The 26,293-nt window shown below is 40.8% G+C and overlaps 3 protein-coding genes across 3 annotated transcripts in view; all 3 read left to right on the top strand.

Annotated features, from left to right (window-relative positions):
• Positions 1 to 1,426: 1,426 nt before the first annotated feature.
• LOC121616084 (nuclear factor 7, brain-like) lies at positions 1,427 to 3,409 on the top strand. Its single transcript, XM_041950710.1, has one exon. The coding sequence runs from the start codon at positions 1,432 to 1,434 to the stop codon at positions 2,851 to 2,853; it is 1,422 nt and encodes a 473-aa protein (XP_041806644.1). The 5' UTR covers positions 1,427 to 1,431; the 3' UTR covers positions 2,854 to 3,409.
• A 534-nt stretch (positions 3,410 to 3,943) lies between these two features.
• On the top strand, positions 3,944 to 7,368 carry tmem177 (transmembrane protein 177). The gene is made up of 3 exons (XM_041951235.1): positions 3,944 to 4,006; positions 5,224 to 5,485; positions 5,935 to 7,368. The coding sequence occupies exons 2-3, from the start codon at positions 5,285 to 5,287 to the stop codon at positions 6,664 to 6,666; spliced, it is 933 nt and encodes a 310-aa protein (XP_041807169.1). The 5' UTR covers positions 3,944 to 4,006; positions 5,224 to 5,284; the 3' UTR covers positions 6,667 to 7,368.
• A 2,362-nt stretch (positions 7,369 to 9,730) lies between these two features.
• ptpn4a (protein tyrosine phosphatase non-receptor type 4a) overlaps positions 9,731 to 26,293 on the top strand; it is a 69,535-nt gene continuing 52,972 nt past the window's right edge. Inside the window, exon 1 of the mRNA XM_041950554.1 lies at positions 9,731 to 10,245. The gene's annotated coding sequence lies outside the window, so the exon portion shown is untranslated. The remainder of the gene's footprint in view (positions 10,246 to 26,293) is intronic.

The following is a 26,293-nucleotide window of genomic DNA, read 5'->3' as shown; positions in this document are numbered from 1 at the left end:
GGTCCCGCTTTCATTTGCATCCTGCACATAAGCACCAAGCTCAGCCACACCATTAAAATTTAACAACAGCTCGCAGGCATGCAGCCACACCTCAAAGCTTTTCAAACGAAACACGTTACAGCTCAGCAGCAACAGCAGCCACGCTTGTTCACCCCTTCCCCTTTCTTTAATCTGCGCCAGACTGTGTGCATGTTTGACTTGATCTGGAGTAACGCAGAACGTGGAACATCTGCATGTGCAACAACACACAGCAACCGCAGTGGCAAGGGTCTCCTGAAGGAATGGAAAATATTAGTAGAACAGTAATGAACCGTTCCCACCTATTCATCACACCCACAGATGACAGCAGCGGCTCAGTAAAAAAAAAAAAAAAAGATGTGGGGGAGATCGGCTTTATTTTATTCTGGTAACTTTTACCTGTTTTGTTACTCATTTTCTTTTCTAATCCTTCTGATTTTTATTTGATTTCTGCTGACTGATTCTTTTTTCACCTACTCTGTACAATTTCTGTTCTGCTGTTCTGTTTATCTAAAAATAGCACAAAACATATGCATGCAAACAATAAAGATATTCTAACATAGCATTTACCTCAAATGACCTTAAGTGACCTCTTTCATCCAGGAGTCACTACAGTCACTTCAAATTGCATGCTGTCCTTTTTTTGCATTATAAAGTCTATTCTGTTATTTTCTATTCACCTCTGTTCTATTCCCAAAATGGGCCTAACTATGATTATATAATTTTTATGAAGGCATAAGCGAATCTAAAGTGTCGACTTTACCACAATCTGGATGACTTGGTTTCCATGATGATAAATAAATAAAGACACTGCTGAGTGAACAGACTAAACAATTTGTCATCTTGGAAAACTGAATGCAGTACATGCAAAGAAAATATTTATTTTATTTATAATATTTTATTCAGGAAGGTTTTGCACTCTCCAACTCTCCATCCTGGATTTCCTGATAAAAGCACATTCACACTTGCACTTGTCTCTGCAAATATTCACTCGCTAATTCATTTCAACTGAATCCTGTTCTGACCACCAAAGTCAAGAATGTCTTTGCCGTTGTTTGCCAGCTCTGGCTGGTTCCAGCTTTTAGTAGCAGATTTTAGTAGCTGCTTGTGTATTTACCATCTACACAAAGAATTTTGATAATAATGTTTAAACTTATACAGAAACTCCTGCACCAAAACATTCTGGGATGACTGAAATAATTGGTTAGAAAACTGAAATGTTTGGTTTAGCTACCTTTTCATGAGATGCTGATGTTTTTGGCTCCATACGCAAAGACAAAGACGGTTAACTTTTTATAATCCTGTATTTTTCTCCTGGGAAAACTTTTCATTCATACCGGAAGGGGGCGCTGTTTTGTTGTTCGACAAGTGTCACAAACCGGAACAAAGAGAAGAAGAAACATCAAAACAGAAATGGCTTTAAGCTGGTTTGGTCCAGGGAGCGAGCTCTCCTGCCCGGTCTGCCAGGACACCTTTAAAGACCCCGTTCTTCTGCCTTGTAGCCACAGCTTCTGTAACGCCTGTGTGCTAAAATGGTGGGGAACGAAGCAAACACTTGAATGTCCCCTTTGCAAGACGGTGTCTTCGACTAATTCACCGCCCCGTAACCTGGTGCTGAAGAATCTGTGCGACGCTTTCCTGCTGGAGATGGAATCTGGGGTCGTCTGTCGCCTGCACACCGAGAAACTGAAGCTCTACTGCGAGGACCACCGCACACCTGTCTGTGTTGTCTGCAGGGATTCGAACAACCACAGAAACCACAAATTCATACCGGTAGACGAGGCTGCGCAGTGTTACCGAAACGACCTCCTGAAGAAGATGAGGCCGCTACGGGCGAAAGTGAAACTCTTCAGTGAAGTTAAAGTGGCCTGGGAGAAAATAGATCAAGACATTATAAACCAAGCTCAGCACACGGAGGACAATATAAGAGAGGAGTTCAATGTGCTTCGGAGATTTTTGTTACAGGAGGAAACGGTCAGGGTTGCAGCACTGAAGGAAGAAGCGGCGCATAAAGGCAACATGATCAGGAATAAGATCGCAGGTTTGAGCGAACAGATTAACGCCATGGAAAGTACCTTAAAAGCCATTGAAGGAGGGCTGTCCGATGAAGACACGTCATTCCTGCTAAAAGTCGATGCAATAACGAAAGAAGCTGAGCGCCCCCTGCCGGATGGCCCAGAGCAGGTCACAGGAGCTCCGATCGACGTTGCCAAATACCTGGGAAATATGAGCTTCAACGTCTGGATCAAAATGAAGGCGATAGTGTCATACGCACCTGTAATCCTGAACCCCAACACTGCCCATCACGAACTGCACCTGTCTGAAGGTTTGACCACTGTCAGATGTGGACCAAAACAGCCTCTTGCTGCAACCCCAGAGAGGATGGAGCAGCACCGCAGTGTCCTGGGCAGTGAGGGCTTCGACTCAGGGAGTCACAGCTGGGATGTGTGGGTTGGAGACAATCAAGTATGGGCACTGGGTGTGATAGCACAGGAAGCCCAGAGGAAGGGAGACATACCATCTGGGCTATGGATGGTGAGGTTTTGTAATGGTAAATTCACAGCATTCTCCCCATCACGTTCAGTGTCTGTCCTACCTCCGATGAACAGGCTCTACAAGGTCAGAGTGCTCCTGGACTGGGACAGAGGAAAGCTGTCCTTCTCTGATCCAGATACTAACGCCGTCATACATACTTTCACGCATGCATTCACCGACAGGCTGTTTCCATACATCAACACCTGGAATGACCTCCCACTGAAGATATTACCACTGCAACTTACCGCAACAGTAACACAGCTGTTGGACAACTGCAAGAAGATCACACTGATTCAGTGATGTACATACTTGCCTTCCATCTGTTTTAGCAAAAAAGAGCATATTACTTTTTTGTGATTTTTCTTTTATTTGATCAAGCAAAGGAGGAAAGTAAATAATTGATGGCTGTGAATGCTAAATATGTAACCTGGACACAACAGAATGTAAACAAAAAATATATATATATACAAAAGACTATTGACTATGCACTGTCAAGGTGTGGTTATACCATACTTAATGTATTTATGAGCTAAAATGCTACAGCTACACTGGCGACATTTCCCTAATTACCAAGTGGTAGCAGGGAGTTACTTTGAACTTGAACATAATTTCCCACTTTGTCATATTTTTCTCTGTCTTGCACTTTAAGATACCATCACGGTGGTTATTCAGTGATGGACGCAAACTGTAGTGTTGATCAGTGCTGTACAGATAAAGTTTTGATTGATTAATTTCAGTGTTCTCTTCAGTGCCTTTATATTTTATTATAACTAATTCCACATTTGTGTGCATACATTTAAATGGAGCCATTTCTGTAATTGTAAAGTTTATTACATAAAGAAAACAATAAAGCACTTTGCAGAAAAGAGCGATATTACATTATTAGGCTGTGTGAAGGGTAACTGAACTGGTAAATTCTGTTATTCTATAACAAGTCACTGCACTTACTTTATGCTTATTGATCATGCTAATCGGTGATCTACATGGTAATTACTTCCATTAAACACTGACCAATTTTTTTTAATGTTTTACGTCTTAATCCTGGTTATATTAGTTTTATTTTTAATCTTGTCAGTCATGGCTTACACATGATAAATGTTTTTTCGTGCTAATTTAATACGCAAACATGCTATCAACCTCGGGATGAGCTTTTGCAATTTAGCGAATATGTTATTCTGCTTAACATCTCAAGAATGCTGCGTTTCGTTTTTATATGAAATATATTTCGTGCTACTAAAGTCATGTCACATAAATGATTTCCATCGTACGAAGGTCTCACATACATTCTCACGAAAACATTCGAAGAAACAAACGTGCCACTTTTCAGCCCAGTGTCGTAAAACTGTCGTGCAACACCTCGACGACAGCTAAATTGCTTTACGTGTAAAACTTCACTGGCATCACGTAAGTGTTCCGAGCTGTACGGCTGTCCTTGTCAAGATGTGGGGAACATGTGAGTTTTAAACAGGTTTTCTCGCTTTCAAGACAGTAAACTTAATTTATTTTAGCCCTTTTGTGTTTGCGTTCAGTGAGGTAATGCTAATAGCTTTTCCTTGTTGGGTCAGTAATCTTAAGGTCTGTACAATGTAGATAGCATGAAGTGAAATACTATCTACAAGCTCAGTTGATCCGTTTGTAAAGGTGTCGTTGGTTAATGTGGGGCATTTTATAGTCGTTTTCTAGCGTTTTAGTTTTGTGAATGTCCAGGGATAGTGATTATCGTGTGTTTTTATGCTAACTTCAATTCGGCAGTGCTGAGAAAATCAAATATCGCAGCATTTTGACTCGGTACCGTGATGCTAAATTAATATATAAATTGTCCTGAGCCTATAGTGTCAGGTAAGAAAATTGCCTTTAAGACCAGGAAACGACGACATTTAAGGTTTATCCTATATAGGATCATCCTATCAAATTATGGTCTGTTATGTCGATAGATTTCCCAGCATAGCATGAAAGTAACCCTCAATTTAGAGCTGCAACGACGAATTGATTAGTTGTAAACTATTAAATTAATCGGCAAGTATATAATAATCGAATAATCAGTTTGAGTAAAATTTAAGAAAACAAATCTAATTTTCTGACTCAATCTTCTTAAACATGGATATTTTCTAGTTTCTTTGCTCCTCAATGATAGTAAACTAAATATATTCGGGTTGTGGACAAAACAAGACATTTGGGGACATCATGCTGGGATTAGGGAAACTCTGGTAGACATTTTTCACCATTTTCTGACATTTTATAGACCAAAATTGATCGACAATGAAAATAGCAAATCGTTAGTTGCAGCCCTTCCTCAGTTGTTGCTCATTCATAGCATTGTTTTACTAGACATGAGCTTTATAAGTGGACTGGAACATACAGTAATACAATGATCTAGTTGCGTCAAATATTATCTTCTCATCCAGGAGTTATCATGTATGCCTGGAGCAAAGTGAATATTGTCTGTGATGAAGGAGATGTTATGGATGCCTCGTGTTTGAAGAGAATATCCCTTCAACAGGACAACAAAGGTTCAAATCTCTGCCTGCAGTGATCTTGAGAACCTGCCTAATGTCTTTTGAAAGGGAGGGAATTTTACAACAGGAATTTGTCATGTTTCTATTGAATTCACTCTCTGCACATCTATAACATGCAGGCCTGTTGTTATCCTCATTGCTGTCTCCTTCACAGATGCCACTTACTGAAGTCTGGAACACCTAACTGACACCAAATCAGTTAAAAAAAACGGGACATGGCGTCTAGGTTCCTCAGGTACTCAGTGCTTCTTCAGAAGTACCGGACTCCGCTGCTTATTGCGAGCTGTGGCGGGGTCTTTGCAGCCAACTTGTTCTACCATGTTTTCCCTCACGTGTCCTACCGTCCACTCTATCAGGCCTGGTACAAAGGAGAGCCAGTCACGCTGTCTGAGAAGCTCGAGGATGTTTTCCAGCAGGTAGTGTGTGTGTATGTGCAGAAGTTTCAGTTGACCTCTTTTAGTCTTTCTTTGCTCTCTCGTCTCAAAGTTACGTTTAATAGCAGTTATTGTAAGCTGAGTTAGATTTCTACAATTACTTGTAAATAGTGAAGATGAGATAAAGCACCCAAAGAACACGACACCCAGAAATTAACCACATTGCCAAGTACTGAATTATTGAAAAGGACAATATTTGAGCTGTCAGTTATGTCAGGGTTTTTGGCATGATATCCATGCACAGCCTTTGTACAACAGTTAAACTAAGAAGAATAGTGCAAAAAAGATACAGACCTTTTCATTTAATCTGTACAGCACTCACAAAGATTCCATTCACAAAACAATAAATTCATATTCATGGAAGTGCAGTACCAGTGTGCAGTAAAAAAGTGACAAACTCCAAATTTCACTGTTGTTGTCGTCATTTGTAGGTGATGAAGGATTATGGCATCAGCTCACCAAAGAATTTCTCTGCCTTCGCCTCCTTTGGGTTCCATCCGGTTAGTGCTGGTGTCCCTTGGCTTCCTGCAGGGGCCCAAATTGGCATCCCAGCAAACTTTAACAGCACGCCCGATGACCTGAGTGGAATCACCAACCGCACCATTTTCATCAACGGCAAAACGGTGGACTGGAGCAGCGATTCTGGCTCTGCTCTAAAGGAGGCGCTGGTGTTCTCCCAGGAGGCACAGAAATTTGCCATAGCACGAGAGGTGGCCCGCTTGCAGTCCGGAGGACCTGTTTTGAGTGCGGCTGTTGCCCCTCTCTGCCTGGGTGGGGTTTGGGTGTACAGTGTGGTGCTGAAGCAGGTGTTGGGGCTCCACGCCGGGCCTGTACTGTTTCGAGTGGTTGCGAACGCTGTGGCGCTGGGGCTCGGGGCCGTGTCCTACTTCCTCACCTCAGATGCTGTCGGTCAGTGGCTTGACTTTAGTGCAGACCGCCATGCAGCGGGGGTGTCCCGTGATTATGCCAAAGGAGGGGTAGAGTTTTATGATAAGATCCTGTCCAGAAACAAGACCCTGCGCTCCCTGATGGGACAGAAAGGAGAGGAAATGTATGCTCCCAGTGGGAACTTGTTTCCTGCTCACCTCCTGCAGCTGAAACACACACCGTACACATTAAGAAGAGATGGGATCCTCACTCTGCTGGCAAAGGAGAAAGTCTGAAAAGAAATACTGTGTTGAGAATTAAGATAGAGGTTGCAGGCCTCACCTGAACCTGTAATGATCTCCTGTATGTTCTGACTAACTCTGAATAGACTGTGGAAAAAATAGCAGGGTGGGAGGGTTCCTGAATTTTTTTAGCAACAAAAAACCCCAGCCCAAATGAATCATCAATTTGTCATCTCACATTGTTCATAACTCATTGTTATTTTGTGCAGTATTTTATGATGTGAGGAACAATTCAAATTACAAGACAGTCTTGTAAAGTGGAGTGTCTCCTGTTTTTTATCCAGCAAAGATTTAGATGGTTTATTCTGCACCAGGTGTACAAATAAACATTTCTGAAACCTGTGCTGAAATAGATGCTGTTAAATAGACATGGCTGAACGTTTTTTGTCATGCAAAATGAGCTGTCATCGTATTTTTCCTCTGGATGTTACAGTTAGGTCCAGCTAGGACAATAAATGATTCATGATTCCTGATTCCTGGAATGACCAGTGTTGCAATACACTCATTTTCACAGGTCTGTTCACCCACATACCAAAAAACTTGTTTCCTTACAATTATTGGCACATGCAAACATGGTTTTGTTTAGTTTTGCTTTTTTTTGTGCCAAAATTTGGCATGTACATTATAAGATTTCTGCTGCAATCACATTACAATCAGGGCGAATGGAAATGTTTAATGGTGTTTGATCACAGCCCTGAAAAATTACATTTTAAGAACTAAACTAAGCTAAATCCTTTAATATTGTTTTTTTTTTTTCTCAAAACTTAAACCCCTTTATTTCTTCTATCTGTTGAATCAGTTTATCAGTTATCAGAAATGGAAGGCGATGCACCACAATACAGGATAATGACCAGGCAGCACCAGACAGGTTTTCTTTTGCAGATCTTCAGCATGGGCACAAACTTTTGAACACATTCAAGGGTTTGACCTTGAATTTTAAGTGTTTGGCTGCTCAGCTGAATGTTGTGTCAGTATCTTCAGGTGTGTTACCAGTCAGTGAAAATCAGATAAAACCTTTATGGAGGAAAATGTGTAGAATTGTTATGGAATGGACCAGCACTTATAATCTGTGTACTTAAGTGTTTTGGTGTTGTCAAAATTAAAATGCGAGCCATGAAGAAATGAACTCTCCCACAGAACAGTTTCATGTACCATCCATACGCGCGTACATAATGTATGTTGGTATGGAACTGGTTAATGCAGTACTTTCCCAGCACGTCTTTAAAAAGAAGCTCCGTCTTTTTTGTTTTCCCCTGTGCTCTTTTTATCTGCAGTTATCTATTTGTCCTTATATGAATAACATCTAATTGAGATAATGAACAGCAGCGTCCTTTTGTTCCTCTCATGCCGGGTTTCCAATAACCTTTAAGGAGAGTTACACTCAATGTACCCACACATCATTTGCATGACCCTAGCTAATTTGTTTAACGATAGTAATCTTAATATGCAGCTTATTGTGACTCAGAGCTCATCATATAGCACCCAAGTTCCCTCAGGTCGTCTGTCTGCATATTAACAAGGTTCAGATATGGTGTTTTAATTACATTTCCAATCTTGTACCCTGTGGACTGAACTAAATATAGAAGCATGTAATTAATAGTGTTGCAGACAGACATACAGTGACATTTTACATTATTGTCCTCAGGTAGACCATGTCATAGAAGTAGCTAGTAAGTATAATCCAGAATCCATGTGTATCTGTTCTCTAACAGGTCAATAGGATCAAAGCTAGAAGGCACATGTCCCAATAAAATCTGGACATAAAAAGCATGCAGACGGCACAACGGTTGAGGAGAGGGCCCGTTCTTAATCAGGACAGCTTGGGTTCACTGTTCTCTGACAGCAAGCATCCTGTCTACGTTAGTGCCCTTGAGCAAGATGCATGCTTTTTACATTAGTGCCCTTGAGCAAGATGCCGAATTTGCTCAAGATGTATGGTTGTGCAGCAGATAGTGAGCTTTGACACCCTGCACTCTTCATCAAGAAATGGATTCCCCAATATGTGAACTAAATATATTTGTGGTACCAAAATAATCCTTTTATTGTTGGGTCATAATATATTGAAAACACAGAAAAAAAAATACATACATTAACTGATTAGAAATGTTTCAGTGAAAAATAAAAGCTTTGACTGAATTTTTAGGTCTACTAAATCGTTTCCCTGACTACAAAGTGGCTTTTTGGATATGCATATCAACAACACTGGGCTTATTGTCTCGTTCTCACCACTCCGCTTCATCTGCTTACTTCATTGTATGCCAAAGAGAGTAACTGTACAATGGTCCTTTGTTGGTTGTATATAGGCTGTTTCTTTTTTGAGCCACTTGAGGTCAGTACAGCCCACATTACCACTCACAATTTGCAACTACCTTTCCTTCACTGTGTCTGTGAATGGCAGGGCTACAGACTCATTCAGTCTGAATGGACAGGCTTGAACTTGAAGTGAAAGAGGAAGCCAAAGTAATTTTCATTTCATTTCATTGGTATTCATTTAAAAAAAATCAGACACATGTAAGGGCAGGGCTTGTTTCAAAATGAAATTCAAGTTAATATTACACTCCAGTTTAAATAAAAAGTTTGTCCAAGTTTGTGTGTTTGTTTACATCACAATATCTGAAATGAATATGGCATATATATATATATATATATATATATATATATATATACTACTCCACATTAAGTACATGCACATACACTTTACAGTGCATTATATGATAAATAAATATTTGTGTTGTATACCTCTGTCAGTGCTTGAGATCAGAGTTTGTGGGCACAAGTCAATTAAATTTTTATTTATATGGCCCAGTATCACACATTTGCCTCAAGGGGCTGGTGAAAATGTTTTGACAGCAGCATTTGATTGACAGAAAAAAAAACTATCATTGTGGCATTTATAATGCTTACAAGTGTGAAATATTTAAGATTATAGCCTGTTTGGGGGTTCTATTCAGGTGCGCTCGAAAACAAACTGCGCGCCTCCCGCTCCGTGGCCCCGCCCCTGTGCGCACGGTTTGCGCCATTACGTCGCTATGCTGATCGCTGCTGTGCTGCAAGGCAGGCAGGCAGGCAGGCAAAGCAGCTGCAGAGAGACCAGGGAAAGCTGACTACAACGGACAGGCTCATGTTGGGAAAGTCAGAAACGCAACATTTGCCAATTCTGTGATTTGGTGTTCAAATATTTTCACTTGTAACCTTTTTGCTGATCACGTTTCTCTATTTCTACGCCTGTGTGGGAATATATTTTTCATTCTGTCGACCTGAAATGACTGCTTGTCGCCGTGTCTAGCCAATGGTTACTGCGGGGGCTCCAGTCTTGTGGATTATCCGTCGTCGCCGAGCCAGTTGCATGGTCGAGCCCGGAGGAGGCCCCGCTCTGCTGGATGGATGTGTGTGAAGCAGCGCCGGACTCCGAGTACTGATGAAGACGGTGATAATGATGATGCTTTGGTTTCATCGGCAGCGGGTGAACTGATCTTGGATGTTCGGGCTATATCGCCCCCACACAAACCATTTCCTCATACAACAAAAAATATATTCCTTAAAAACTGGACGCCCCTGGAGCAGTTTATGACGGTAAGAAAAGACACTCATTCACAGGCCACCAGTTTTCACAGCCAGCTGACGTTAGCTAGCTAGCTAGCTTAGCGCTGTCACTTTTACCCAAGTTGCTCCCCGCACAGCTAAAAAGGCTAATGTTGCGAAATAACGTTTGGATAACGCTTATCCAAAGGGCCTGTTTTGTGTCCACAGTTATGTCTGTTCGAGTGGGATCTCACCAAAAGAAGTAGAAAGTCGTAATATGCATTTTATTCCTCAACCTTAATAACCAGTGGTTGTGTAGCTTGCTTGTTAGCTAGCTGCTTCCCAGCCCATTCAATATCTCGTAGCGAAACAGCTAATCCAGTGTGCGCAGTACTGGTATGCATTTAAATGTTTATTGAATTAATAAAACTTAGTGCGACCTTCCTCAAGTCGACGTTTGTAATTACGTTATATAGGCCGTTACTCGCAAATTAATTATACAGTGTACAATTAGCCCTTTAATGACAGAGTCCAGTTGGCGTTCAATGGAACCAGTGCGGCGCTAGTTATGTTACGTATGTGGCTTTAAATATGACATCTCTTTATCAACTGAAATAGCTATTAATTATTGATTAATGAGTGATTTGTTTTGTCGCGGTTCGGTGTTGTTTGACCGAGTTAATGTGCTCCGTTTACCATATAGCACCAGCGGCAAAGAGACACAGCGAATACAGACCCCTCAGTTAAAATCGCTGCGGGGTTTTGTCATTCATTGCTCGGTGATTGGTGAAGCACCGGTTGTTACAAGCGTTCTCATGTACGTGTCACATCCTAAAAATGTCACACGAGAGGGCCCATACGGATAAGCCGCTTACTGCGACCCTGCTTCTGCTTGTCCAGCGTCCAGTAATTGTTCATTTATTTATTTATTTATTTTGCCAAGTAAATGAGAGAAAACACTCGTGTCTGCTGGCCGAAAAGCTGCTAACTATGTGTTGTTAAGTAATGGATGTGAGGGTTTGCTGTGATGAGGCGTCCTCCTTTTTTCGATGACGTAATCCTCCACCATCCGTGCCACATCTTTTGGGTCGCAGTCGGCTCCTCTGCTGCCTGCTGCTTGCCAGTCTGCTGCCGCTGCTGAGATCATATGGACCCTGCTCTGTCCTGTTTGTCAAGCCTCCATCTCTCCCTCCACGGCTCCTTCTTGTCTTTCCCTTCATCTAAACTGCATGGTGACTTCAGGGGCATGGCTCAGAGACACAGCTGGTTCTGAATGGGATCTCAGCAGAGGAGGGAATTGTAAATGAAATCCAGTAGCTTGGTTTCAGTTTTCCAGGTGTTCTCTGAATCAGCAAACCGGTTGCTGATCAGGATTGGGATCCCCAGGGATGCGGTACGGGGGCACCGGGAGCGCCCCAGACGCACATGAGATGCTGTGTGTATCCTGTGAATTTATTGTTTGTTTGTTTGTTTTTTTATCTGTAAAATTAAACAGTAGCAACTGTTTTGTCAATAGTATCCAACTAAACAGATGGGGGTAGCTGAAATGGATGTGTTTGACCTGATGTTTGTGGTTGGTCTTGACCTGAATACACATGGGAATCCCTGTCTGAGGCTGATGGTTGCTGAAGCTGAACTACTTATCTTGGGAATTAGGCCTGCCATGTTGCACATTTTTATTTGGGACACCATTCCAGGCTGTTGATTGCCACCATATAATATATTAAAGCTGTGGTAGTAAGGATTATTTTGCAACAGTGGATTTTGAGATCAGCCATAGTAAAGATAGGAGATTCAGACACTCAGGTTTCCTTAATGGCACAATCCTGCACATTTCATCTCTGATGGTACTGTGGCACTTTGGCAGATTGTTGGCAGAACATGACTAAAATAATGCAGAGAGTGAACTTTAAATTTATTTGCTTCCGCTATGCCCAAACGTGAGCAAGTCCTGAGTTTTAAGAGTGGGTGGACACAGCTGGTGAAGATTAAATTGCCTATGGCAATGGCCCTGGTTTACTTGAGCAGCACACCTGAACCTGCCATCCCCATGGCATACAGCACAAGTGTGTGTGTGCGTGTGTGTGTGAGACACAGAGAGAGAACAGATAGGAAGAAGTGAGGAGTGGATGGATGCTGGAAGACTGAGGGGGCACAGGTGTGGCAGGGGTAATGGGGATAAACTGCACCTGGTAGCAGGGGTCAGGGAGATCTCATGGGAGCAAGTTGGGACTTGGTATCATCAGATCCCAAGACAGCTTGTGCTAATTTAACTGTGGATTTCGTGCAGAGGCAAATTGTAATTTACCCTTTCTTGTTTATTTCTTGACAATATTTAGTCAACCTCAGAATTTTATTGTGTTGCATAACAATTGCCAAAAGCCGACTAACTTATTAATTCTGCCGATTGTCTTCACTTAAGATGACATTATTCTCAGTCTTGGGGTGTAGCCTGAAGGCCTGTAATACTTTATATGCACAACTGTTTGAGAAACTGTTGGTCAACTTTGCCTTAAGCTTGACACCAAAGGCAAAAATTAGGTTACCTTTTTTTGAGAACTTTCTTCTTTATGCATCACTCGATGATATTCTATTGTTTTAGTTGGAACTGAAAAAGCTATGAAGTGAGATACAGTGTTGAATAATTCTGCTTTATTGCTAGCACTACATCTGTAACGCTTTGGCTGATGGGTGCAAGCTTAAGGCTGTTTTTATTAGTGTTAATATAGTAAGCAAAGACGTCCAGCAAATTCATGCCCACTTTGATATCCGTAGATCTCTCACCATCAATTTACCATGTAAATTGATGGTGAGAGGCAGATGTGTCTGCACAAGTTTGGCTGGTGCTTGTAGAGAAGATGCATAAAGATGACAGCTTCCTGGTTAAACATCATAAACCAGCCCACATAGCAAAGAAGTCAAAGGTCAGCCATTGTTCTTGCCGGTTTGAAAGGCAGAGATGTGTGTACACTGTGGGAGCACAGAACGTTGGAGAATGTGTGGAACATTATTTGCTTATATTCTGCCTCTCTTTTAAACAAGAAGTCAATGTTTAGTAGGGCTTGTGCAAAATGAATGAACAAGGCCATTGGACAAAATGCCATTTCCTTATGTATGTACGATGTTTTGGAATTCTATTTAGTCTCAGAATTGTGTCAGTTCAGGAGGATGTCATCTTTATGCACCCTGAGCTTTAGCTTCTTTCCTTCTCGCCTGCTTCTCACCTCTTTGCTTTGAGTTGTCTGCTCTTCCTTTTTTCTCTCTATCTCTGCCTGACACCTTATGTCTGGTTTGTCTCAACGTTGAAAAGGCACACCCTCAGCATGGTGCTTAGAAGTGCTGACAGCTTAGTATTGGTGTTAACTGACAGTGTTGGTAAGAAGTCTGCAGGCTGGGTGCTGCAGGCAAGATATATTATCAGGCTTCAAAGATGCTAGCATTTGCGTATCTTACTTTAGTTGGCTTCATTGCCAGAAGAGCTGTTAAAAAAACTGTTGGTATTAATTCACTTTCACTTATTTCTTTTTAGTTTTTTAAAATCTCTATAAATGTAGTGCTGCCATGTTGCTTCTTTTGACCCCATACACAAATGAATGACTTGGTTATTAAGAATCACACTTTTGCATGTTTCAAATTGAGTGGTTATGTTTATTTGAGTGAGACCAGGCTGACTATGCTATGCTGACTAACTATGCTGACTGTAGGTGACAGCCCTGTCAAAGAGCAGCCTGTTCATGTTTAACCAAGAGGACCAGCTGCCTGCCCATAACCCTTTGGAAAGCTCACAGTCCTATTTGCAGCTGAGAAGCACAGTATGTCGAGCGGTTGATAGACTTCAGCCATTTCTGTTAACAGTGGTTGTACACCAACCCAGCTGTTACCAAGCTTATTCATTTAATGTTGTGCATCTTGCATCAGTAATTACATGAAGGAAAATTACTCATTATTCTGAAATATGAGGCAAAATAGTCACCATATATTTACAAATATGATTAATTTGATGATTAACTGCACAAGCACAATTGTGCCTTACATGGGACATGCTAGTAGTACTCTCAGATCACATCCATTGTCCCGAACTACAGCACTTTCAGCCTGACTGACTGGCAGTCTACATGTGAATAGCCCTCCATTCAAATAAATATCCAGCCAGATAGCTCTCAGAAAGGCAGCTAGTTAGTGGTCTGTTGCTGGGGCGGATATGGCACAACTCTTTAGCGAAAATCATCTCCCAAGCCCCAAACACAGCTGTGTTTATTCTGTGCAAGATACCACAGCTACAGAATGCCAGGATGAAGGTGCCTCGACAGATCTAGACTTCCAAAATCGAAAGCAAGTAGTGCCATATTAATACTGACACATTAGTTTTGGTTGGTAGTAAAGAATAACTGTCAGGCTTTTAGAATTGTAGTCAGTAGTCACAATGTCTGTCAGAAAATAGAGGAGAAGATTCACATGTTTACATACTAAATCACAGTGATTCTTCATGTTTGTATTAGTATATAGATATAGAATATAGGCCATTTCTATGAAAACAATTAAATCGCCTAGGAATACCATTTCACAAGATGTGAGCTTGTAGTGGTTTTAGCTTTCCTTCTGTTCTTTTTAGGATTTTATTTTAGATGCGTTATTGTCAGATCAGGGTCACCTCTTCCATCCCTTCCTCTCTTCCTCTCCCCCCCAGTGTTGGTGTATCTGGATCATGCTGAACTAATCAGATGAAACTGCACATTATGGTAATGCTGTTCTCAGTTAGTTGGCAGTCATAATGGTTTGATTAGCTGAAACAGCATGTTATCCAGCCAGAGAGAGGAGCTAGAGGTAGGCCCCCTCATTCTTACTCAGGTGTGCTAAAATTTGTAGAGCATATCACATTCACATTTCTTCTATGGGCTCTTGGAAATCTCTCTGTTTGGTGTTTCTAAAGACCACTGGGAACATATTTTCCTGGACCTACGTCTATAAAATGACTCAAAACGCTCTGATTTATTCAGTGAAATTGACTTTTTACTCCACTAGCACACAAGCCTGTAGGCCTTGGCGACATAAATAGAGGCTCTAGATATCTGTTGTAATTCATCATCTGTATCAGCCCTATTATGAGTCACTTGTGTGTTCTAACCCAGTTTCTGAAAAATGCAGGGCTAGATTATGCCAGCAGAGCCAGGAGATAAAGATAGCTAGATTATAATTTAGAGGCTGTGAGAGATTTAGCTTGCTTTGCAGAGGTTGGATTAAGACGGTGCAACATAAAGTCATTAAAGGATTAACATGATCATTGATGATCACTGGGTATGTATGAGATGGATAGAAGCAGAGATGACCATCATATAAATGGAGGATTTGGGCAAAAAGGGGTGGTTGGACAGGCGTGCAAACAGAAGGGGACAGGGGGTTGCTGATTGGCACCAATGGAAAGGATAGAATAGGTGAACCAGTAGTAGATGTTTGCCTTTATTAGTGGAAAAAAAACACATAATGCAGGTTTAAGTCCCTGTACATGTTCCCAGTCTTTCAAATGGTATCTCTTGTGACTGCATTTGGCTTGTTGAGCTAGATTACGTCATCATTTTGTGTCAGTTCAGCTGCTGAGTACCTTCAGTCCCTTCTTTTGCTCAACATGTAGAGTTCCTTGTGTCTGACTTTCTACTCATTTTATCCATCCAGAGTTCTGTAATCTTATCTTAAAGTAATTAGTACCAACAACCGGTTACTATTAACTGATCAGTCAGAACTAAAATACTGGATGAGCTCCTGGGCAGTTTGTGTTATCTTTTGTTGAACACCATTTGTTTAACTGTGTGCAAATGTGTTTTGCTTACGGTTGCATACTTTCCTTGTCTAAGGTTTCTGCTTATGTTGACGTGTTCGTGAGCAACACACTGATACGATTGGGTTGAGTATACGTTGTGTGCACGTAATCAGGATGGATGTGTTTAAATGTTAAAAGTGTGTGCAATCTTTAGCAAAGCAAATGAAAGTGCAGCTGATGTTAAGTGTGCTTGTTTTGTGCAACAGGGATAACACTTGCAGACAATCGGATAATATGCTGTCAATTTTTGGTGCTCTGGATTTTTTTAGTAAAATTGTGACTATGCCACTGTCAGTGCTGCGTGACCACTCCCCCTTGCTTTAGTATGTTGGCAAGCTGCTGAGAGAGTGATATGATCAAGTTTGACTTTTCAGGGAAGCCGTCTGTTGAATTTGGGCACAGGGTTTGGTTTATTTCAATCTAAACATACATACATACATACTAGAAATGTAGTTTATGTACTCTTGGTCAAGCATTTTAAACAGCAGCGAGTCTTTCAGATACAAAATGCCCTCAGACTGTCATTTAGGGTAAGATGATGAGATCAGTCCTTCCTGGCCACCACTGCTCCATGCCATTATATTATTATAGAATAACCACTGAATGATATGATCATGCCTAAACATTTCTCGTCTGAAAGCGAGGCCTCCTCTCCAGTGCAGCCCCACCTCCACCTTTACATTCCTCAGGTATGTGAGTACAGCTGGCTCCTTACTCTTTACTCAAGAGTTATGCTCCACTGCGTGTTTTGGCCTGTCCTTTCCTTCACTATCATCCTTCCCACATACCCCAAAATGGATATACTGTACACAGAAACACAGCAATCCATGCTGTTCTATGCACATTTACACATCCACTGACACACTGTTTCCCAAAGGTGTATTGCGATATGCTCAGAAAAGAGTTGTAGATCTGTTGCCATGTGCCTATTATAATCTGCTGCTTGTGCAACCTGAGCTTAGTATGTGTGTGTGTGTGTGTGTGTGTGTGTGTGTGTGTGTGTGTGTGTGTGTGTGTGTGTGTGTGTGTGTGTGTGTGTGTGTGTGTGTGTGTGTCAGCTTCAGAGCCTCAGGTCTGCCTTTGAAACAGCTGCTTAAAGAGCCTTGAATATCTCAAGAGGTCAAAGGACACAGTTGCTTAAGAACAGGGGGTCAGAGCCAAAAGTGGATTGCTTGCCTTATTCTGCTGTTCCCCCCTCATGAGAAATGACCAAGGTTTCATCGTTTCTGATCTCAGGTCGAGGCGAAATGTTTCCAGTTGGGGTTACAGGACTGGTTTACAAAGGTTTTTTTCCTGAGTCGAACTCGATTAAAATTACTACAATCGTGTAGCTAAAAAGTGGTGACATTAGGGGTTAAAGAACATATTTCCAACAAGAAATTTTTCTCTCCTGATCAGAAATAGGCCTGCATTTACAAATGAGCAGTAATGAGTGGCAGTAAATGATTTACATTTTGGCTCCATCATTAATTAAAAGACTAGAAGCAGGGACTCTTACGGTGTCTCTAAATATTCAGTTTCCTGCCCTCTTTTTCAAACATGTAGTGTGTATTTGTGTGACACTTGACAAGGTTAACCCAAAACATCAACAATTTACATGGTAATGCCTTGTTTTATCCACCACTTGTTTTGTTTGGAGATAAATGGAGGAAGCATGATACGATTCCATATCTAATTCAAACAAGAACATTAAGAGCAGTCTAAAAACACAGGACATTAATACTGCTGTTTCAATTTCATACTGCTTCTCATTTCTCCACTCACTGTTGGGCTTGTTTTCTATCCATCCCTCATGCTCTCATTTCTTTTCATCCTTACTGGTCTTTCAACCTGGTCTCAATTATGTCTCTAGGTAATTTCTTCTGTATGGTCAATAGACATGTGCCGAATGTAGGCGGGGACTGTGAAAATGTCCTCGCTGTGAGGTGATGCAGTGAGGAAAGCAAGAGGGAAGGGGTAGGCAACATGCACAGGGAGATCTGGTTACAAAGGCTGATGGGCATACTTTTTAGGAGGGTGTGTCCACCCACGTGAGCTTGGATCACCTTCCTGTGCACTTTTGTTGACATCTGGGCCCAACCTTCCTCAGCTTTAAAAGAGCCGGAGGATAGGAATGATTGTTTCCTCAATCTGACTTTTTAACAAGAAATCATGGCTCCATTGACCCTTTAGTTGCATTTTGCAAACATGCTTAGGGTCAGCACAAGTAGAGTTTATAAACCCCCCCCCCCCCCAGCAGTGACTCAATTTATGATCTGCGTAATGTAGAATTTAATTAAGCGTTTGAATAAGCATGTTAGAAAATTAATAACTTTATGCTTCATTTAGCCTTCAAGAAGGTAAACAGACCACCACAGTAAGACTGTGTTGCAGCTGGCACAGCTATGGTAACCTCAGCATAAGAAGTGAATGTTAGTTGTCTTATATTGCTTTCTAACTGGCTAACACAAATGTAGCTATTGGTGTGGTGAGTTAAATAAAAAGCAGAAAAAAGCATCTGCCGTGAATGAATGAATGAATGAATGTGTGGTAGGACTGTTTTACTGTACGCGTAATATTTTTAACATGGATAAAAGTTTATGAAGGTGTTGTGCTGACTGATACTCAGTCATGTAAGTTGATGGCAACATTTTACTCTGGAGCCCTGTGAACTCATTCTCTGATAACAGAGAGTTGCTGAATCTCAGAATAATACATTGGATGGTCTGTCAAATAGTCTTTCAATGTATTTTACTGAGTCGATTGTCTTGTTATGTACTGTAGCAGCTTGATTTTTCTGTGGGCATTTGTCTAGATGTTTCTACATGTCTGACAGCCCTGGGTTTGCACCAATCCTCAGTAGGAAAAACAAATTGCAGTCTGTGATTTTGCATTGTCAGGTCGTGTGTGTGTGTGTGTGTGTGTTTGCGTGTGTGTGTTTGCGTGTGTGTGTTTGCGTGTGTGTGTTTGCGCGTGTGTGTGTGTGTGTGTGTGTGTGTGAGCTTATATACAGTATCTGTGCATGCAGAAAGAACATAAGCAAAATGGACAACCATACCCTGACTATGTGTGCGCGTTTTTGTGTGTTTGTGAGTGTGTGCGTGCGTGTGTGTGTTTGAGAGAGAGAGAGAGAGAGAGGAACAGGCAGCCTCGTCACTATTTTCTAGGGCAGGCTATCAGGCAGCGAGGCAGCAGGGAGGGATAATAACAGAAGCTGTTACATTCTTGTGGTTTCTCTGATTTCAGCATGAGGCAGGGGGCTGGCTCTGGCTGACTCACGGCTGCGCTATCCCAGCATGGAAGCTACTAGCGAGAGGACACAATACATGACATTTCTTGGGCTCTTTAATCTAAGACACATTAATTAAAGGACTAGGAGTCTGTGCATATTTCAACACCTCTTGCTCAAGCATTAACCTAGCAACTGATTAAAACTAGCTAAGCTACCACCATGAGCAGTGGAAATAATTTTGTTCCTCAGGCCAGTTGAAGCCCAATTTTAGATGCTACAGTTGAGGACTGGCCCAATACCAAATATTTTAGTATATGACCAGTTGTGTTTCAATATAATGGCAGCATATTGATTTTTAGAGGAGTTGATAAACTGTCATAATTTCATGAATGTAACAAATGCACAATTTCATTTATCAACTCCAACAACAAAAATATTCTAAGAAGAACTTAGCTGCAGGTTGGAAGTAAATGAGATGCTATTGTGCATACGTACAATTGGATCAAGGCGACGAAACAAAAGCATTTAGAGTGATTTCACAGCAAGAGTTTAGATTATAGCAAGAGCAGGTGTTCATCTGGATAAAGTACGTAATGTGGCCAGACAGTAAATGTTACTGTGCAGCCAAACATTACGACTTAAAAAAGTAAAGTCAGTGTGCAGTGTTTGTTTCTTGTGCCTGCTCCCAGTGCCGTAGTCCATTTCCTTAACATTTCTATTCTATATGCATTACTAGATACTACATACTAGTATATAACAGCATTACTCTGAAGTTGAATCTGTTTCATTGGTTCATTTAAGCCCTCACTTAGGTCTGGGGTTGCACTAATCTTCTTTTGTAAAATCAGATTAATGCAGAACAGGCTAAATCAAGCACTGTTTAACCCATGTTTGTGAAACCCAGTTTGAGGTTGTATATCCGGTCAGTGCTGCAGAGGAAATGCCATCTGCTTAGTAACACTATCACAAATACTCAACCTGTGTTAGCCTAGATATATAGCATTTCTAAAGCTACGAAGAGCATGTAGTTTATTTACATTACCAGTGTAATTTTTTCATTAAACATGCAAAATTCTACAGAATACATGGAATCAACTAATAGCATTTGCTAATACTTCACAAATTTCACCATTCTTTCAATTGCTAATGTTTAATATATTCGTACATGCAAATATACGCATTTGGCTCCCATCAATTGATCAAATGTCAACACAAAATGCTGAATGTTTTGTCATGTGGTCAACACGTAGACAAAAAAGACGTTGTCAATAAGAATATTTAAACCACAACATTATGCACAACTTCTGCGCAATCAGCAATGTTTAACCTCATTCTCATGAACACTCGAGGCATACAGCACGGTGCTCTGGCTGCATTCAGGCAGGTTACACTCTGGTAAGCCGTAGCATGTTAATGGGACATGGTATTCTGTATCAGAGCTGCGCCAATTGTATGAGAAAAAGGCGGTCATTACCATGTCAGGACTTTGACAGTGCGCTCTGTTGAGTGATGTTAGCGGAAATAAAACATCACTTAAAAAGCCTGATGTTGGGGGATTAGTATCAGCTGTTTGAGCATGCACCTTAGTATTTTGTATGAAGCAAACTGTGGCCTTGAAAGGGATTAATCCAGACACAGATTTCTGCCTTTAACCCCGGGACCTGCAAAAAAAGCAACTAATTGCTGTCTCAGTATTTTTTCCCCAGCAGCAAACCTTATTTTCTACAGCGTGGAAACATTGTACAGGCTTTGAGGTGATTGTCAGGTAGGCCCACGCTTTCCTGTTTTGGCCCTGTTTACCAACCACAATGTGTTCCACCCACCTCCATCTCCTCAGCTTCACCTCTCTTTACAGCCAGTGGTATAGAGACATCCCCTAACACCTCTCCCACTCACACGCTTCTTGTTTTATGAGCTATATGATACATTCAAACAAGCTGATTAATCATCAATTGCCTGTGTTGCAGCAGCGCTTATAGTTGTGTAGCTCTGCGGGTATATAGGTTGCAGTAAATCCACTTTAAGGATATTAAGTTTGATTTTATATTTGGATGGCGCATTCACAGTACTGCTATCCCTGTCCCCTGTGTGTCGGCAAAATTATACCTGTTTTTCCCCCCACCTACAGAAATACTAGGCTTGAACCGCAGCACTGGAGGGTCGAAACTGTTCTGCTGTCTTGCGAGTAAATGTGCCATAAAAAGCAACATGGTAGACCATCGAGCTTGGCGATTAGTCAAAGTTCATTTTCAATTACGATTTTGGCTTCCAACAACTATGAAAACAAGATGAAGATAAAATAATAATAAACAATAATAACAATTATTGTGCTGCATTCTTCTTCACAGTGATACTGTCGTTTTGTCTTGTCTTATGAATCCAAATGATGCATGATGTTTCAAAATAATCGTGATTAGGATTTTTTGCCATAATCCAGCGGCCCTTGTGGAAGAAGCACATGTGCGTGCGTGCGTGCGTGCGTGCATGCGTGTGTGTGTGCAAAGACAGCAACAGCAACCGTTCATTCACTGTGGGTTTTCTGAAAGAAGTCACAAGCAGACCATCGTCTCTTTCTAAGATATTACTGTTGAAGCAGATTTGACTTAAAAAGATGGCTATCATCACAAAATAACATAGAGGGAGAGAGAGGCGTGGCACCGAGTAAAACTTGCACAGAGCTTCAAGTTTCCTAAATTATGCATCAAGCAGAATCCCTTTCATCAGCAAAACAGAGCAGACTCTATAAGCCTACAGTGTGTGCAGTCCGTGGGCACACACACACAGACTGGGCACACCAGGTACAGCTTTGTAAAAAAATCATGCCGAAGGCAAAAACTGCTTCTCTCAGAAGTGAACTTTTGTGCTGAAGGCACATATACAATTAATTTTCAGATATTATAAAGCAGCAGATGTTGTGCATGAGTTAGTATGTGTGTGGCTATGTGAACATGTGGGTTTAAATGTGAATGAGACGGTGTGTTTTAGCATGTTGTATTATTGTATTAACATTACCAACGTAGAAGCGATTTTCATTTTCCCACAGGGTTCTGAGGAATGGTGGGTTTAACACTGAACTTACAATTGGCATTTTTGCGAAGGGTACGTTTAGACAATATAACATTAGATATAATAATATTGTAAACTTGTGTGTTGCAGTCACATAGGTCACTGTACTTTTGTAGCCCAAGATAGGAACTGTCTAGATGCATCCAGGCAGGGAATTAAGGGCTCTCTTTCCTTTCCTGTTGCAGTGTCTTTATATATTTTCGGTTTCTCTTGTGTGTCTCGTATAATGCCATTCTGTCGATGCTTAATTTCAAGTCTAAGTGTCTGTAATAAACATAAACCTGGGAATTAGATTGTTTTGTGCTTTTTCTGAAGAGACCTTGACTCATTGTTAAAAGTGGGTAAAAAAAAATCTCTTTCAGTGCCTGAGCAAGTGACCTTTTGGAGGCAGTGCGGCATTGATAATATGGACACATTTTAGTAAAACCTTAATCAGCAGCAGGATGTGCAGGGCTTCCAGGAAAATGACTGTTGTATTGCCTCTAAAGGATTAGGCTGATGATAAAAGCCTTTTCCTAGTACTCTTTCCTCAACTACCTGCTGCCTATCTCTCATTTTAAATGTCAACCCCGGTCTAATTCTATTTCTCAGCAAAGAGCAAGAATAGAAGATCCAAGACTACTTAGAAAAAAGGCTTGAGTAGTGTGAGGGGAGATGGGCAATGAACGAGATGGGTTGAAATTTGATGAAATAAGTTCTGATTGGTTTAGTGTTTGAGTGTCAGGGCCTGAACAGCTATAGCTTCTAAGAATAGGAATACAGGATCATCCTGAGGGTGCAGTGGATTAAGTAAATCATGTAGTCATCATGACATTATCACATGCTATCCTCTCTGTCTTTTCCTAAGAGACTCACAGATTGTGTTACCATTAATCATGTGTTAATATGAGTATATTTTTATTAAGCTAGTCCTGGTCTGTTGTTTCACCAGTGGCTAAAGGAGACCAGAATATAATGGTGTGAATTTCTCCATACTTTTCCTGTCCTGTAAAAACACCATGTAGAGTAACAATACTAACGATTATTATGCTATTATTATATGAATAATTTTATATATACTATACTGTGCGTTGCAACAGCCCTTTTCCAGAGAGAATCCAGTAATTTTGTCTTCTTGACATTCTGCACTCCACACCAATGAATTACCAGGCAGTAGTTCGTTAGAATAGTTTCATAGCTGATGGCAGTTGGGTTCTTTCACTGTAAGACCCCATATTAGAGTGCCTTGGTGCATTCAGGCAAAAGCTAGAGCTTCTTTCACATGATCCGCATCAAAGTGCTTAACACTGTGTAATTCCATTCTTATTTTTAATGTCGGGAGTGTTGACGCCCCGACTCAGCAACTGCTCAAGAAAATCACTGCACCCCAACGCTCAGACTTTAAACTTTGACCTAGTTTGACAAAGAGTTGCTGCCTGAAGGCGGCAAGTCTTGTCATGTGAAAATCCTTCAGTTATAGTACGCGACACAGCTGGACACATGTGCATGTGTTCTGATGCACAGTTTAATTTTTATCCTGCAAAAATGTATTGCTGGAAATAAAATTTCATGCCAAGAAATATAATTTCAGAGCAAATTTTGAGGTTTTTGGAGTTGGATGTATAGGTATGTAAAAAATCAATTTATTAATATGTGTATGTGTGAGTGTCAGATCACCTGTGTTGCTGTAGATATTCACACATGAACAAACAGTTCAAACAAGCTTAAACAATTGAAATGCAAAAGAGCCGAGATCAGCTCTCACACACATGAATATGTATGTGTGTGCTTGCTCGTAAGTGTGTGTTGTTTTTTCTTTACAGCGTGTGGTGTCAAGGCAGCTTTCACACTCCAATGAAGAGAGGCTCATTAACTTACTGCTCATTGATCCCACACACTGTGCACACTCACACACTGCAGAGAGTTTTGGAGATCTTTTATCAAAATTAGAATAATATAATTTACTAGGGTGGTGCAATCATTGAAATTTTATTATCAATTACAATTTGGCTTCTGACAATAATGAAAACAGGGTAATCAAGATAGAACGATTATTGTAAGGCATTCCGTTTCGCAATAATGCTCTCGTTTTGTCTTGTGTTATAAATCTAGCCCACCCATTTCCTTCAGGGGTGCTTTTGCCCCTAACTAAAAGCCTAAACTCTCTCTCAGCCTGGCTGTGGCATGTTTAGTTCAGCTCACTGCGGCCAAGTGAGCCATAGTCTGCGTAAACCTGGTCAAAACAGCGTCCGCTTGGATTTTTTGAAAAGGATGAGAGTCTGTTTCAGCAATCCTCTCACACATTTTATGTACCTAATAGAAATTACATTATGATACACCAAATATTAAATACGTATTTATATTAATTATATTATGTATTATTCGTCTTCTTATTATTGTTATTATTGTTTTTATTATTATCATAAGACATTTACACACAATATCACCAAAATCTAAAAGAAGACAATAATGACAAAAATTAGAAAATTGCCAATTCAGTTCTGAATAAAATGATCCAAAAATTAAGAAAAAAGGACTAAAGGTTAAATGTGTAGCTACATGTACGTACAGTGTTGTTTCTGTCAGGTGTAAATGTAGCAGAATAATCTGGCAGAGCAGCATAACTGTAGCAGCGAGGGTGGGGGTGGTGGTGGAGCGCTTAGTGCAGAACACCTGGCCTCCCTGCTGGTGGGGCAGGAATGTGCAGGGCTGAGGTGGATGCGGGTGGAAATTTGCAGCGTGCTCAGAACACGACCCCTGGTAACATTTAAAGGTGCCAGCGTCAGCAGGAAAGGAAAAATCAGGGGAATGTGCTGCTTTAATCAAACCTGCATCTCTGTTTCTCTGCTCTGTTTTCCTGTGTGTGCATTGGTGTGTGTGCCCACATTACTGTAGAGAAGAGGGCCTCTTGTTATATAAATGAGGCAACGCTGTCCGGCCCTCTTATGTTTCCAATCTTTTTGTGCAGTTTAGCTTTTCGTTTGAATTTCCTTTAATTTTTTTTCCCACTACATTGCAGTGGTGTTAGATAATGGCCGTATGTTTAGAAACTCTGACTCTCCACTCCGACAAGCGATGATATTATTTTATTCTTTTCCAACTAATCCACTACACTGCTCTTTGTGGGAGGCGTTTGCAGGTTTGGTAGAATAAAGCTTTTTGAGATGATTCAGAGAAATGTAACAGCAGCAGTCTGTGTGCTGTGAATTAAATCAATTCTTGAACCAGCTGTGTGCTGTTTGTGTAATGTTTGTTTCTCTAGTTAGCCTGGTGGTTGATTTTTCTTTTACTGTGAATGAATAATTTTGAATGTTATAGTTAGATGTTACATGAACCTGCTGATGCCAGACGCCATGACAAACAAAATGCTGATGCTCAGACAGATCTGTGGTGGTGCCCGAGAAACATTTAAAAACCACCATAAATTCACATGAAGTGAATTTTTATTTTTTGTGTTTTGAGTAATTAGGTTAGATGAGCAGGAAACTTAAAAATATGGCGTTTCTGTGCCATTGCTAGGCAGCCACCATTTGTGCATTTGTGCTATATGTAAATTCAAAACATCAAGTGAAGTCAACCTATGTGTTTACATGCCCTGAGGAAAAACCTATATATGTGTTAACTCTTATACTGGTTATGATCATAACACTGTTGACATAGTCAGAGTTGTGTACATGAGGTGTCTATAGTTGGACTGTTTTCCTTGTCAGATTATTGCTATATATTAAGACTGACAGGAGGGACACACAAGTGGAAATACCACATTTTTAAAAGCACACGACGGGTTTATAACATTATTTTGGTGGGATTTTGCTGAATGTTGTCTTGTATATTAGACGAGAAAAGTGCAAAGAAATAAGAAAAAATTAAATCAACTATCTAATGCGATACCCTCCGCAGTCTGATCAGTTGTCACCAGGGGCTTACTTATTTAAAATCCAGCATCTCTGTGGAGTCGCACTGAATAAAGGAATGTACTTTTCTATATAACACAAGTTGTATAGAAGAGGTGTGTCGATGTCTCTCCC

The sequence above is a fragment of the Chelmon rostratus genome, chromosome 13 (genome assembly GCF_017976325.1).
Source record: "Chelmon rostratus isolate fCheRos1 chromosome 13, fCheRos1.pri, whole genome shotgun sequence".
NCBI lineage: Eukaryota > Metazoa > Chordata > Actinopteri > Chaetodontiformes > Chaetodontidae > Chelmon > Chelmon rostratus.
This window is presented reverse-complemented; position numbering and strand designations above follow the sequence as displayed.

What these genes read in the sequence shown, in the direction of transcription:
- LOC121616084 (XM_041950710.1), top strand. Translation starts at nt 1,432, where the DNA reads ATGGCTTTAAGCTGGTTTGGTCCAGGGAGCGAGCTCTCCTGCCCGGTC.
- tmem177 (XM_041951235.1), top strand. Translation starts at nt 5,285, where the DNA reads ATGGCGTCTAGGTTCCTCAGGTACTCAGTGCTTCTTCAGAAGTACCGG. An exon ending in TCGAGGATGTTTTCCAGCAG is followed by an intron (nt 5,486 to 5,934) that starts GTAGTGTGTGTG and finishes CGTCATTTGTAG; the next exon opens with GTGATGAAGGATTATGGCAT.